Here is a 15468-nt window from a genome sequence, read left to right on the forward strand (position 1 = left end):
GATAGTCAACGAGATGGTAAAAATGGAGGGGGTTTAAGCCTTATTATTAGGTAAATTCCAGCTGCAGTGAATTAATGATTTATCTGCCTGTGCATTTAAAGAAAAACCTCTCATCATATTACTGCTGGAAATACCTAGCTGTGTGCTGCTTTGCAAACAGTTTGGAGAAGAGGACAGCAGTTCCCGTTATGCGGCACTGATGACATTACAGTGTTTAGTCAGCTGTGCTGCCATAAAGATGTCACGTTGAAACCTGATTTCAGGAAGACAGAGGGGCTGCTCTTTTCTTCTTGCTAGGCATCGGATTTATACGTGTGGCGTCCCCCTGCCGAGTCCCTGTGTGAGCCCAGCGCCTGCAAACCAGGTTTTTTGCCACATGTTTATCTCATGATATTATGAGGCTCTCAGCTGCCATGCTGCCAGCCTTTTTGGCTTAATCTGAAGGCAAAGCTGCAATTCCAAGAAGTCAATACGGGTGATTAATACATACCGAGCACAGCCGAGAGCTTAGGCTGGGTTTGGACGTGACCTTGGAGGTAGGAATGTGCAAGGGGTTACTGGAAACAGAGCGCGCCTGTGTAATCCCCAGGGGTTAGATACATCAAAGCAAGCACCCTAATTACCAATCGGCACAGCACAGCCATGAAAACACAGCCCATGAAAACACAGCCCACAGAAACACAGCCCAAAAGGCTTTCTGAGAAGGGGAATCTGGCACAGCACCGGGCTGGAGCCGCTCGAGCATCTTCTGGCTCAGCAGCCACAGCTCCAACACTCACTGGAGCACGGAGGCACAGCACCCCGCTGTGGGGTGGGCATGCTGTTTGTTTTATAATTAGAGCCCCTTCAGATAATATCTTCACACCTGGAGGGGTTTTGTTCAGCAGGGAGCCGGTGCTGCTTCAGGTTTGTCCCCAGTGGCTTTGTCGGTGCGAGGAGGTCCCCGCTGTCAGAGGCTGAATCCAGTTGTATGGGGGATAACATAAGTCTCCTCTCCTTTTTTTGTATGGACTGAATATATTCCTTCTTTCTAGTGTTTTAAAGGCTGAGATTATGCATAAAGAGCAGAAACAACACTTTATTGGAGCAAAACCCCATCGTGGCTAATGGAACCTCTTTATTTGTATTTCTGGCTGAAGCATGTTTCTTTAGGCAGACAGCACAAAGGGACCTCTGTAGGAAGAGCAGTAAGTGAGAGAGACAGATGAGTTATAAGGCATAAGGGAAACATTATTTTAACCTCTCCGGGCATTACTTCAAAAATGTTAAAAATCTTGAGAGCTTTCCAGTGTCACACTTAAGGAGCAGGAAATTTGACTCTGGAGCAGTAAACATATTTCCTTTTAAAACAAACTGTGTGCTCTCGTAGCCCAAGTCTATGCAAGGAGTACACGGAGAGTCCTTTTGGAGAATACCTGTGAGGGTTTTGCTGGATCAGAGACTGGAGAATAAAAAGATTATTTTTAATGTGATACTGAAGAGGGTTTTGTAGCTGAGAATTACAAGAGAGCAGAATAAAGCCCACTTGTAAGCAAGTGTTCATAGTACCTATGTAATTAGTAGGAGAAGAAATGCCACAAAAAGTTTAACAAAGTAAATGTCCTCATTCAAGGTACCAAGCAAGGAATGAAAACAGTATTCAGCTGTTTTGTAATCCATTTTGGTCAAGCCCTGGCCTGCCTTGCCAAGGTGGGAGTAGCTGCATGTACGAAAATGAACAGATTATCAGAGAAAGCCTAAACATCTTTAAAGGTCTACTCCAAGCTATAGCGAAGTGTATTGATCCTATATTTCTCCCAGTTAACATTCACCCAGTGATAACACTGAGGCTTTCTTGTAGAGTGACTGCGACCTTCCGAGCACAGCGCCCAGGGCAAACGGACACAGAAATTCCCACCAGACAGGTGAATTAATCACCCTCCACTTTGGGTTGACATCTCCTTGCAGACATCTTAATGTGGCATGGTCCGAGGCACAGTCCGAGGCATGCTATCCCTTTCCCAGGAGCTGATAGCTCACAGTTTTAGACCAGAAGGGGACATCGATATTCTCTGCTTCCCCTGGTGCGTGATGCGTTCAGTCAGCTCGGATTGCTCTGGGGACTGTGTTGAGTGTGTTGGCTAGATCCCTATTAATTATAACGTGCGTTTACACATGTCTAGCTGACAAGTAAATGCGTGCATGTATGTACCTACTTAGGAGTTTAATCTAGAGCTGGATCTCACCCCAAATGGTTAGGTAATTAGGGGAAGATAAGATCTCCTCTAAGATTTTTCTTTCCCATTTCCTATGAAATGCATTTGTGCTTGCAGTCTGGCTGAAGACACTGCTTTCTGTTCAGCCACTGAAGTTGTTATCAGTGCCATAGGTGCCTTAAGAAGCCACAGGGCATCTTTCCAAAGTCACCGCTCTACCAAGGCCCCAGTGACTTCCCAAAAAGCCTTTGCTCGTGTGGCAGTGGAGGCCTGGTCCATGCAGGATCACCCCGGCCATGCACAGGACAGTGGAGGAGACAGGCTTCATCACCGCTCAGCAGTGGATTTACAGGCTAGATCTGCTGGTGCAAAACCCTGAGCAGCACCCTTGGTCCAACAGAAGCTATGCTGAGGTTTGCATCAGCTGAAAAGCTGGTCCTGAAGCTGCTCAAAAACCTCCCTAGCATTTCAGACAATCTATTCATTACATTTTGCATAACAGTGTCTATTTTCATAGCACCGGAGGCATGGTCTCCCATGTCTATGAGCTGATGGCTCCCAGTTTTAGGCCAGAAAGGGCCATTAATATTCTGTGCTTAACCCCAGTGTGTAATGCAGGTTGTAGACTAGCTGAAAGTGACTCCCAGCCAAGATCTAAGAACTATTTCTGCTCATCCAGCCAGCACCTGCAGCGCAGTAGTGAGAAGAAACTGTCCTCAGCATTGCAGGCACGAGCTGTGACTCCAAGGAGTGGAGGCTGTGGTCTCCAGACTTTGGCAAAGTTCCCTGTGCAGGTATTTTGCTGTTTTAATGAAAAATAGCGCCATCAGTAGCTAGAGTCGACGTTTCGTAGCTGTGTAAGGAACACCGGAAAGACAAGAGAGAATGGAGAGCAAATAACAGATGGTAAGAAGGTTGAAATGCTTTACAGTGCTTATTCTAGTCTTAAATGAAAAGGATAATAGTAGCAGGATATTTAATACAATCATAGCTAACAGAGCTAGGAAGCTATCGTGAGGGAGAATCCAAAAAGAAAAAGGCTGCTGATTGCCTAAATCACTTGAATGTTCTTAAATCAGTGAGGCTAAATGAAATTCACCCTTGACTATAGTGCTTAAAAGAGCTGGTGCGAGAAGCCATTGGTTTATAAAAGCCTCTCCTCTCTTCTAGAGACAGTGTGATGGTACATACTCCTCAAATCCCTTGGTAAAAAACACCGCGTACCCTTAATGCCATCAGCAATGAGCCCGAATCACGGCTGCACGTGGTTGTGTGTGCACACACGCACACACACAGCTTTTTCTTGCTGTTTGTGCAGGGGGGAACATAAGAGTGAAAAGCGACCTGGGTTTTGATATGTGACATTGACTTTCAAGCTGATGAAAGGAAGCAACATGTTCTAATTACTATTCTCCTTCAAAATAAGCCACGAGCTCAGACAAAGGAGGAGGGAGGGGGAATAAAGGAGAGAACAGTATCACATTTTCTCACTTATCTAATTAAAGAAAGGTGGGTGAGTGTGAGGAAGAGCTCGCCGTGCTAACGCAGCGGTAATGCCCCGTTTATTCTAGGAAACAGGGGAAAGGGGGCATTCGTGCTGCACAGCCCCAAGGAATGGTCCAGCCCTGCTCTCTTCCAGATCTTAAACCAAACTTTGGGCCATCCTGGTGCCCGTCAGACCACACATCCTAATTTAGCAGCAGGACTCTTTGTGTTTTGTCATTCTTCGTGTTACGGCTGCTCCCTGAGGAGCAGCTCTGGGATGTCCCACAGCGCCGAGGGAAGTTGCTTGCTCTTCTGTGGTTGCGTGTTGTGTGTGTTTTACAACGTTATTTAAACCGCCCTGTCGCAGCTCTTTCTGCTTCCTAAGCAGCCTGTGATGGGGATTAACCTCCCCGCGGGGGGTTGTCTGGCTCATCCCCATGCACCCGCTATCCGCATTATTCCCGTGTCCGGATTCCACGTTTCGTCTTGGCTCCCTTGTAAGGTTAAACGCCCCCAACCTTCTTAAAAAAAAAGCGCTTCCTGCAATCAGAGCTTTGCCACCCACTGCCATATGTCCACTGCTCCCTCTCCTACAAGTTACCGCTTAATGACATTACAATATCTGCAGCCAAGTGCCTGACATTTGTGACTCTGGGGAAGGAGAGCAGCCGTTTCACCTTCTATCGAGCGCCTTAGAAATGGATTTCAGTGTGAGAAAAGAGAGGAGTCCCTTCTTCCCTGGCTTGGAGGCTGATGGAGTGACCTCAAGCCTTACACAGCCCCGGCCACATGTGCCACACCGGAGGTAACAGAGAGGAACTGATGCTCTCTGCTCACCTGAGATTTGTTTCAGAAGAGGAGCATTGATGTTTTTCCCTGCCTTTTGCATCACTTCTCTAGCACCCAGCGGCAGCAGGGTGGCTAGGCCTAAATCCCCTGTGCCCTACCTAAAATCACCCTGTGACCCCGATGGGCTCCCTGCTGTCCTGTCCCTGCCAGCACAGCAGGGTTCAGCTCCCCAGCTCCCCATGGGTGGTTACGTGCTGGTGTTAACTGAGCTCACACCAGGCTGACACAGCTCTCGGGCAGGAAAGCAGTGTGTATTTCCCCTAGAAGGAAAAATCCTCTGTTTTCTTCCCAAATTAAGCCTGCGTTTTCAATTTGGGTTGGGAAAAGGGAAGCCCTGGAAGTGGTGCCAGGCATCACTGTGTCCTCACCTGCCTGGCCAGCACCAGGAAGGAGCCTGGCAGCAGCTCTCCCACCTCACAGTGACCCTCTCCATCCCTGTCTCTGCTCCTGCTGTGACTTTGGCTTTCACTTGTGACAGGGCCAGGCCCGCTGCTTAAAAAATTGCAAGAGCCAAGTAGCTTCTGGAAGACCCGAGGCATCCGCAGGCCAGCAGATGCTGCTGGTGCCCAGCGTTGCTCAGGACGGGTTTCACGGACCTCAGGAATATTGATTTGCATCCTGGCCTCAGGCCCAGGCAGGGTCTTTGGATGCTGCTGTTATGTGACTATCTATTAACACAGATTATCGTTTCCTGCTGCGCACCCTTAGCTTGCATCCTGTGTGTGTGTTTTTCTTCTCAAGGACCGCATTTTCCCGTTACACTGCTTCTCGCTGTACTCTGCCTTGTGCTGTGATATAAGCAATTACCTATAAAAAGAATAATCTGGGGATGGGCTCTTGGTTTTTCGACTGCAGTTTTCTCTCTTGAGGTTTTGTTCTCCTTTAAGCCACGTTCAGTGACAGACAGCTTCATTTGCTCGGATGTCCTTTGCCCTCCAAGGTTTAACGTATTTATTTAGAAGATGAAACTTACTGACAGTATTTGTATAGCACCCTCTGGAGTCTGACTTGGCCAAAATCTACAAGTACATGATTTGTTTCACCAACAAATAAACCCTATTAATTAAAAAAAAATTAGCAAATTGGATGGTATTATTCAGTCTCTTGATGTAGTAAAAACAGTTAAAATCTACTCTATTTGCCAGCTTTTGTTTCGCATCCAGAACACCAAACTTTTTTCTCTTTTCTTTTTTTTGCACTGCTTTCCACTCACATTTCGAGGTTAATTCAGAAAACTCGAACTCTTACCACATGTCTCCAGTGCATAAGGTGTTACATCCAGCCTGAGTTTGAGCTTTTATTTCAAAACCCTGTCCATACTGCGCTATATAACAGGAGTTACCACCTTTTCAAGAATTATTTTCAATCCCTCTGGGACCAAAACCAGCCTTGGTGGGGGATCACCGAGGGCTGCATTGCCTCCTTCCTACCCGATCGCCGAGCACAGCTTGGCACACGTGTGCAGCATCCGTGGCAATCCATCAGGACTGCATGCTGCCAAATTTGTGCGGTGAGGGCAGCTCTAAAGGGAGCGTGTTTGCAGGTTGGGTGGCAGGGGACCATTTGCAATGGAGGAGGTGGAGATGCCGAGCGGCTGAACAAAGGCCGCAGTGTGCTATGATTTTTCTCCCCTCTTTGCAGTACGCCGCGGAGCTGCTGGCAGTGGTGCGCCTCCCCTTCATCCATCCCAGCTATCTGCTGAACGTTGTTGACAACGAGGAGTTGATAAAGTCTTCGGAGGCCTGCCGGGATCTGGTGAACGAGGCCAAGCGTTATCACATGCTGCCACACGCCCGACAGGAGATGCAGACACCGAGGACCCGACCCAGGCTCTCTGCAGGTAAAGCAAAGCTTCCTTCGGCCTCACCAGCTCACTGGGCCACAAGTTCCTGCACTTGGGCATGGCCAGGACATCCCAGGACATGCCCAGGGATGCACCACAGACCTTGGCTGCTTCCCTTCACTCCCTCTCCTGTTTGAGCCTGGCAAAATCTCAAGCTCCATTTTTCATTTCTGCTTTGCTCAAGCATTGAGGAGCCTCTCCCAAGGGTCAGATGTGGGAGTTTAGGTGTACACTCTGGAAACTAGATTTAAAAGGAGCCTAATTTGTATGAATTATTAGCTTTGGCAGAGACGGTGAGGCACACTGACATCCCCCCACTGCCCTCCGTGCCTCACTTCTCTAGCTGCAGGAACGGGTGAACGATAACATTTGCTTCTCTGCCATCCGGCCTCTTGCAGGTAGCAGCTGATTAATATTCATAAAACAGCTTCACTTTCACAGCCCTGTGTAAATACATTATTTTCATACCCTCAGTCTTGCAGGTACCAGTTCAGGCCGTTTGCTGCCTCCAAAACAAATGGATCACACAGGATATATTCCCTTTAAAAAATCCCAGCAGCTAGGGAGAGCCGTAATGCTTCAAAAAAAGTTTCTCATCTGAGGAATGCACATATTTTCCTTTTGGGAAAAATACATGTTAAAAAAAAAAAAAAAAAGTGCCCAATTTGCCAGAAGAGCTTGTATCACGTAGTGTTAGAAATATCCTAAATATTTGTTGAACAGTGATACAAATACCATATCAAAACTACTTCCAGGAGTCAGATGAAGTCGGTGAATTGTTTTAATGCGCTACCGATACTTCTGCCTCTTCTTAGTACATTCACAAAGCCAGGCAAAAACTTTCTGTCACAAGCTGCCACTAATGCTAATGTGGCACCGAGATGGCATATCAGACTACATCATTCACCGCTTCTGGAGACTCTCATCAAGGCACCTTTCAGAAGGATGAAGTGTAGAGGACTTTCAATAACAATCTACCCTAAAAAGTCTTTCATTGAAGACGACTAATGGTGTGATGTTTGAAGGGATTTTTGAAAAGTGCTTATTTTATGTATATAAAATTGTAGGTGTAATGTGAACCATTTCCAGAAGCTTGTTGATGAGGGAAAAGTGATTCTCGCGGGGTAAGAGAGGGTGATTATAGTTTTTTAGGTCAGAGTCTAATTATATAGAATCATGTTATTTTGCATATCAACGGCATTCATGGAGGCACAAAGGATCTCTAAACACCCTTTGTGGACTCACTGCAGCATGTCGCACGCTCTCTCGAGGTCATTGATTATAATCAAGTTATGTCTCGCACAGGTGATTAGATTTTCTCGTGTGTCGCAAAAATAATGATCTCTTGTTACCGAGAAATATTTATTTAAAACCGTACAGCACTTCCACTTAATAACTTGTAAGAGAGTAACCTTGTTGGAATGACACAAATATGTATTTTTTAAAAGCTAATGAAGAATGATGATAATCCATTCTTGTAAAGAAGCATTGCTCAGTGCTGCACCTCCTGATGTCTCTGGCTGGCAGGCTCACTTCTGGGCTTTTGACCCCCCTGCCAGCATGCACTTGTCTCTGAACTGGGCACCTTAACAGATCACAGCAATGGTTCTGGCCATGAGCACAGCTCCTGAGGTGGAAACTTCTTCCAGCTCATGGTCTCATGAACCTGTTTCTGAGCCTACCCCTCCTGGCAACAAATTGCACCAAGGCTTACAATTGCCACGGAAAGATGTTAACACTTCTGCTAAGCACTGAATCCAAACTATCCCCAGTACTTTGGGGCTAGAGCCAGAAAACACCTGAGAATTAAACTGTGACCCATCGTTGGAGTCCACTGCAAGGCCAAGTCTGGGGAGAGTTTCAGCTCAGATACAGCATAGCCCGGGCTAGGAGTAAAGTGGAAGTGAAAAAATGACGAGATTTGCATTACAAAACTTTTGTCCAAAAGGTTTGGGTGGCAAAATGTCCATTTGTACCAGCAGAGAATTTGGCTTGCTGTACAGCTTGTGTGCTGTAGGTCAAACTGTCCATATGGAGAAGGAAATTCATGATGAAGAAATATCACTATAGGCTAAATCTGCAGATGCTAGCTGTGTGAGAACACCTTCAGGTTAAAGCCCAAACATCCTTTATGTGGATAAAGGCCAAGTTCACTGATGTCACAAGCCTTGACAAAATTCCCATTTTCTTTAGTGGAATGAAGATTTGATACGTGTGTCTCACCCAAAGACTGGGGAAGTTAATGGGCATCTTTACAGGGAATATTTTTTTTAGTTCCTTTCCCCCTTGAATTTTATCCAGATGACACACTATGTCCCCAGTTATCCCTAGGATGCTTGCATGTTGCTCCTCACCCACCACTCTCCCCACACGTACTCCCTTTTTTCTCACCCTTCCTTGTTTAACTGCACAGCCCAAGACAGTTTATATAATATCTATACAACAAGTTAAAACTGCCCAGATTGCTGAGTATTTTTGATAGGCTCCTGCCTGTTTGAGAGATGTCACATTTTTTAAATACTGTTTTGCTTGTTGAATCCTAGGTGTAGCTGAGGTGATAGTCTTAGTTGGGGGTCGTCAGATGATTGGCATGAATCAACGAGCTTTAACAGCAGTCACTTGCTTAAATCCTCAAAACAACAAGTGGTACCCCTTGGCCAGCCTTCCCTTCTATGATCGGGAGTTTTTCAGCGTGGTCAGCGCTGGAGACAACATTTATCTCTCAGGTGAGCAGCAAATACACTGGGCTGGGAGAAAGTTTCCTCCTTACAACGTAGGCAGTGCAAACAAAGAAGGATGTGCTGCTTCTCGGGAAAATAAATTAAAAAAAATAACAGACAAGTGGGAGGGGAGGTTGGGAAAGGGACAAGGGATTTCCCTGCTTTCATTATTCTCCATTTCTCTGCCACGTTAGCATTCCCTCAAAGCAGTCAACAGCAATATTTTGCGTTTGCAACGTGAAGAAAAGAGGTCCGACAACCATCAAGCATGCAAAGAGGTTTCAGTGCCATAGTAACACAATTTAAAATATTGGCTGTAGTTGAGTCTAAATGGTGGGTTATGGAATTTGAGACAGACATGCTGAACTACTGAATATGTGACCTACACTTACAGTATTTGCTTACAGGAGCATTCACTTTGTGTACTTGTTTTTGAAACCTCTCTTTTGACAGTAGTCACTAGCCCTATAATCTTCTTAGTTTCAGTGAAACTGAGACCACGCTCCCTAAAAGGCTTTAACTCCCAAAGTAGCTGTCTGCTCTGCGCCTGCAGCATCGCAGTCTGGTTATTCACAGTCTTGTGGTACCTCTGCTTGGCTGGAAGGCAAAAAGGAATTCCCACCAGGCGATGGCTTGAACTGATGGCAGCAGAGTGGAGGTTTTTTGATGAAGAAAGGAGCCTGGGCAGGGAGGTGCGGATGTGTGCGAGCTGAGGATGGAGCTGGGAGCACAGATGCACCAGGCAGTACCAGTAAGGGGTTACAGCTGTTGTCTTTTCCTGTATGGGGTCCCCTCGCTGCATTTTCCACAGAAAATCACTGCCTGTGGTGTTAAATTCCATTAATACTGCATAGAGGCCCCAAGGATTGATTGGAAATTATTTCTTGACGCTTTTCACCCATGCTCTTTTTGGAGCTGGAGCAAAAGCATTCAATGGAGCTCTTAGTGAGAGGCTGACTTGTAGTTATTCTTAGCTGAGGCACTTCACAATATGTAGAGATATTTTAGACTGTGCCTTACCTGCTGGCAAAAGCCACTGAATCCTAAATTTAAAACTTCTTTCAGCTCTTTTCCTTGAATCTGGATGAATGAGCTGATGGTATTCGATGGATAAAATAGGAAAGCTGAAGTCCTGCATGGCTGGAAACTTAGCAGACTGCCAATGGTATTTTGTTTTGCTAAACCATTAAGAAACAGGAAAAAGGGAAGGAGAACCAACAAAAGTGGGAATGAACTCCCCACAAGCTCGAAGTACTGGACTCCACGCTGCATAGCATAGTTTTGGAGAGCGAAAAAGGAAGGAGAAAGCCTGGGTTTGTCATTAAACCACAGAACTGAGAGTCTCATTTCTTTTCCTGGCTCCATCACAGACTCCTAGTGTGGTCTCAGATAAATCATTTAACCTCTTTGTGCTTCAAAGTGGGGATAGCGAGACACCCACTAAGTAGCTAAACTGGACGCTTCAGTCAGAAGTTTAAAACTGACCAAAATAAACATTTCAGAAAACCAATATAAATATTCAGAAAGCCGACCATATGCTGGGCTGCATCCAAAGCAGTGTGGCCAACAGATCAAGGGAGGTGATTCTCCCCCTCTGCTCCGCTCTCATGAGACTCCACGGGGAGTGCTGCGGTCAGCTCTGGAGTCTGCAACATAAAAAGGACATGGACCTGTTGGAGTGAGTCCAGAGGAGGGCCACGAGGATTATCAGAGGGCTACAGCACCTCTCCTATGAAGACAGGCTGAGGGAGTTGGGTTTGTCCAGCCTGGAGAGGAGAAGGCTTCAGGGAGACCTCACAGCAGCCTTCCAGTACCTAAACGGGGCCTACAGGAGAGCTGGGGAGGGACTCTTTGTCAGGAGGTGCAGGGATAAGACAAGGAGGAATGGCTTTAAACTAAAAAGGGGTAGGTTTAGATTAGATACAAGGAGGAAATTCTTTACTATGGGGGTGGTAAGGCACTGAAACAGATTTAACAGAGAAGCTGTGGATGCCCTATCCCTGGAGGTGTTCAAAGCCAAGTTGAACAAGGCCCTGGGCAACCTGATCCAGTGGGGGTGTCCCTGCCCATGGCAAGGGGGTGGAACAGACGATCTTTAAGGCCCCTTCCAACTCAAACCATTCTATGATTCTGTGATTGCACTTGAGCATCTGAAACTGTTTTACAAGAGCAGTGCATCTGGTTCTTCCTTTCATCAGCAAATGAAAATAAATAAGGAATTTGTCCCTGAAAATTAGGCAGCAAGCCTGCAACGCAAGCACTGGCTTTGTTTTGCCCATGTTTGTGCTGCTTCAATCCATCACTGTGTTAAGCATTTAGATTTCAGACTGGACTGTGTCTCGCAAGCCAAGATAGGCTCTGCCTCATGACACCTTCTTGCAAGTGTTGCAGTAATTTAATAGACTGGAAGTTATTTATGAACATTGGAAAGGGTCTATCCCCTTACGTACTTGTCCCTCATAGTCTGACATCTTGATTTCTTCATGTCATCTAATAAAAAAAAAAAGAAACAGCCTTTGGGACTCATGAATAAATGACACAGATATGCATCATCGGAACAGATGCTCAGTATTGAGGGTGATTTATTTTAATTAGTCAAATGTCATTTGAAGAGTTTTTACTTTGTAACTGGCTTTGATTGCTGTGCGCAGAGCTGCTGCCGTTCCAGGAGCTCACGTAATTCTCCCCTTTTCTTTCCCTCGGCCACATGCTGGTGCCAGGCGGCATGGAGTCGGGTGTCACGCTCGCCGATGTCTGGTGTTACATGTCCTTGCTCGATAACTGGAACCTCGTGTCCCGAATGACAGTCCCCAGGTGTCGACATAACAGTCTGGTGTACGATGGGAAAATATATACCATTGGAGGGGTCGGAGTGGCAGGCAACGTTGACCATGTGGAAAGGTAAAAATATTACAAAAAATGTGGCTTGCTGGTGCTTTGACTCCATGCTATGTTAAAGGATGCTTCTCCTTTTAAAAGACACGTCAAATGTGCCGTACATGTTAAAATAAGCTTTTGTAACAGTTAAGAAAGGAGGAAAATATGCAGGATTAGATTTTTTTTAAAGCTTCAGTGGAAACCATTGTTTCAAAACCAAAGATGAAAGCTGCCAGTTTGTTTGTTGGTTTGTACAGGGGAGGGAAGGGAGGAATTAAGTTTCTTTGGACATTTAACACAAATTACACAATGAACCAATAAATGTCCTTTGAATTTAGTACTGATGGAAGTCTTTACAGACCACAAAAAAAAAAATATATATATATATACATATATATATATATTTTATTTTTTTAACTGAAAAAAGCAACAGCAAAGTAGGTTTCTCACATGCACCCATCTGCTAAACCAACCCAGCCCTGGCCTGGCTGGAAGGAAGGTCGTTCCTTTGGTGCTCTTGGCCTGGAGCTGGGACCTACCAAGTTCAGAATAAAACAACCAGTAAATGGAAACAGTTTTGAATTCCTGTCTGAGAGGGACTAAATAGAAATGGAAGAGAATGGAAACTTTCCTTTTCAAGAGAATCCAGATAGAAAAATTTTCCTGTTCTCACATGAAAGTTAAAAAAAGGAAGGAACAGAAACACAAAGATTTAACAAAGTAAAACTCCAAAACTGGCTAATTTCATGTCAACAATAACAGTCAATAAAACATCATATTATCTGTGCATATCAATATTTTCATGAACAACTAGAAATTGGTGAATACTGAAATGCAGTATAAGAATATTCCGTTCCAAAAAGATCAGTACATCCTTAGCCTTACCCAAACACTTAAAAATGCATTCTGACAATAGATTGATGAGACGTTTCTGTGAAATACTTTCCCTTAGTGAATCTGGCAGCCAAAAATACAAGTTTTCTTTCTTTTTTTGTCAGTTTTAAGTGCTGAATTTGACTACTTCGGCAATATTTTGAAGCAGGCAGTTCCCCGTAAAAGTTGCCTTAGCAGACAATCCAAAAAGGGATATGTCGTTAAGCAAGATATGCAAAAAAAAAAAAAAAATGCATTTTTCAAAACAGTAGGATTAGAAGTGTTTTCTACCTATTATTTCTGGATTTGGGGCTTGCAACATTTATGTTCCATTAATGCAGGAGATAGTGTGTTTTTTTTTCATTTAAGTAGGTATCACAAATACTGAATACCAAAACCTATATTGAAAAAAGCTTCTTCGTGTTTCAAAGTCAAGCACTCAGGAAATCAGGAAATTTAAATTAGGAAAACAAAAGTTTCCTTCTGTATCTCTATTTTTTGGTACAATCGTGTGATCACTTTTTTTTTTTTTTTTTTTTTTTTTTTTACCTGAAGGTTTTCTCCCTACTTCAGTGCACGGGACAGATCAGTTCAGGGAATTAGTAAAGGCAGTAGCAGGGAGGAAGCATCAGTAAGACGTCACATTAGGTCTTTAAAGCATAGAGGATGATGCAGGTGGACACAGAGCAGATGGTACCTGTTTTATGCATGGCCAGGAAGATCTGTCTGGTGCTGAGCGATCACTATTCACATATGGCCCTCGTTTTCTGTTCCTCTGTCTTCACAAATTTGGCATTATTTTGCCTTGGAGACAAAATTTTGCTATTTGACAAAATATCCACTGGAAAGGACATGTTGTGGGACAGGGTCTGCAAGTAGCCTTCCCTCCCAGCCCAGGCATGGGCTGAAGAACTGACTTTGGTGATGCTCTCAGCAAGTCGGGGAAATGAATAATAAATAATAGCGAATGCTACACATGAGCATTGCTTCGCTCCTTACTCTGAGCTTAAGGTGGGCACTGCCCCTGGGACTTGCTTTGAAGAAAATCTCACTGTTTTATGCAGGTCTTTTTTTTTTTTTTTTCTGATTTCTGAATGCATTTGTACTAAAATTTAAGTCAGGACATTTTTAGCTAAGAGCAGTGTTTTTGTGAATGTGGGAAGGTGTGAGCTCAGGAAAGAGATGCAGTCTTCCGCTCCATCTCTCAATCAAGAGGAACATCTAACTAATGCTACCACAGAGAGGTGTCTTGATAAATGTCCTTGATTAAAGTATCTGCTTTAATTTTTCCCAGTCTCATTTCTTTCTCTGCTCTGATTTTCATGGCCTCCCTTTAGCAAAGCATCCAAAATGTTGGCCAGCTGAATCAAACAACATTAACCCCTCTCGTTCCGTGTCATTGCCATCACCCATACCCTTACTACAAATGACATTGCAGTCTGCAAAGTCACACTTGGTGAGCCCAGCATGGCTCAGTGAGAGCAGCCCTGCTAGCCTTCAGTTGTAGCAAGCCCACCAAGAGACTTTTACATAGGAAAGTAGTAGATTTCCTCCCTATCATTTCAGTGCATGCTGTCTCTACCACAATAACGATGCCTTGTCATGGGGATTTGTTAAACCCGTGGTTATAATTAATCTGCTATTGTCTGTAAAGTGACTTGCGAGACACAGCCAGGGAAAAAGTGCAACATGGCCTCTTTTGGGTTATGCCAAGAGCTTTTTGGATGTTTCCTTTTTTGTTCTTTGTATTAAAATGGCAGTGGGAATTACGGAAGCAAAACATCCCATTGCTGAAGCTGTGTGTTTTGGAAAGGACGTTTCAGGGGTCTGCTGTTAGAAACACAGGTGAGAAAAATATGACCTTCGTAGCTGTACTGAGCAAGCTCACACCTTTTCAGACAAAAGCATTTCCTATTTGGACGAGGCAGCTAATTTCTTTGACTGCTGAGTAATTTGAATAGTGGGAATCACTGTTCCTAGCTCTGCAATGAGCCACCTGAATTTGGGTTGCAACCATTAGCATACATAAAAACATAATTGTCATTGCTCAGTTGTCTGCTGTCCTATACACAGTTAATACACACCTCTTGCCTTTGTCTTCTCTTTCTTCTCCCCATCTCTACAAGGAGATGGCTTTTTCCCACTATATTTCTGTGGGGGCTGCACATTTCTCTGCAAATGCTGTGCTAGGGTTTTGGATGGGACACTGAGATACCATCTTGCTGGAGGGGCAACCTCTCTGTCATTCCAGCAGGTCTTACAAGAGCACTGTACTAAAATAATAATAAGGTGACACTGTCACACGCTCCAAGTTAAGTGATGCCCAAAATTACATTTACCCCTGAGGTGGACATTTTGCCCCTCAGTGTTGAATTTCAGGACTATGCCCTCTTGATTTTTTGGTTGTTTTTCATCCCAAAGGAGGCATCTGAGGTTACATTGATGTTGCTCACCCAGATGGAGCTATGGGGACTTATCCAGGCCATGATACAGTCCTGGACTGTGCCACCAGTGTGAAGAGCAACACACTGGACACCCTCCCCTCTCTGGGCCATCCATCCACCACCTCCCCTCCTCCGCATACATCTTGTCTTTACCAACATTTTTCTTTCTGCTTACTCCATTA

The 15468-nt window shown here is 44.7% G+C and overlaps 1 protein-coding gene across 1 annotated transcript in view; it reads left to right on the plus strand.

Annotated features, from left to right (window-relative positions):
• LOC311208058 (kelch-like protein 29) overlaps positions 1–15468 on the plus strand; it is a gene marked incomplete at its 5' end in the record, with an annotated part of 143558 nt that overhangs the window by 103581 nt on the left and 24509 nt on the right. The window contains 3 exons of the mRNA XM_084284476.1: positions 6171–6369; positions 8916–9098; positions 11813–11993. Coding sequence (XP_084140602.1) covers positions 6171–6369; positions 8916–9098; positions 11813–11993 — 563 coding nt within the window. The remainder of the gene's footprint in view (positions 1–6170; positions 6370–8915; positions 9099–11812; positions 11994–15468) is intronic.

This window comes from Netta rufina, assembly GCF_964035555.1.
Source record: "Netta rufina genome assembly, chromosome: 3".
Lineage (NCBI taxonomy): Eukaryota > Metazoa > Chordata > Aves > Anseriformes > Anatidae > Netta > Netta rufina.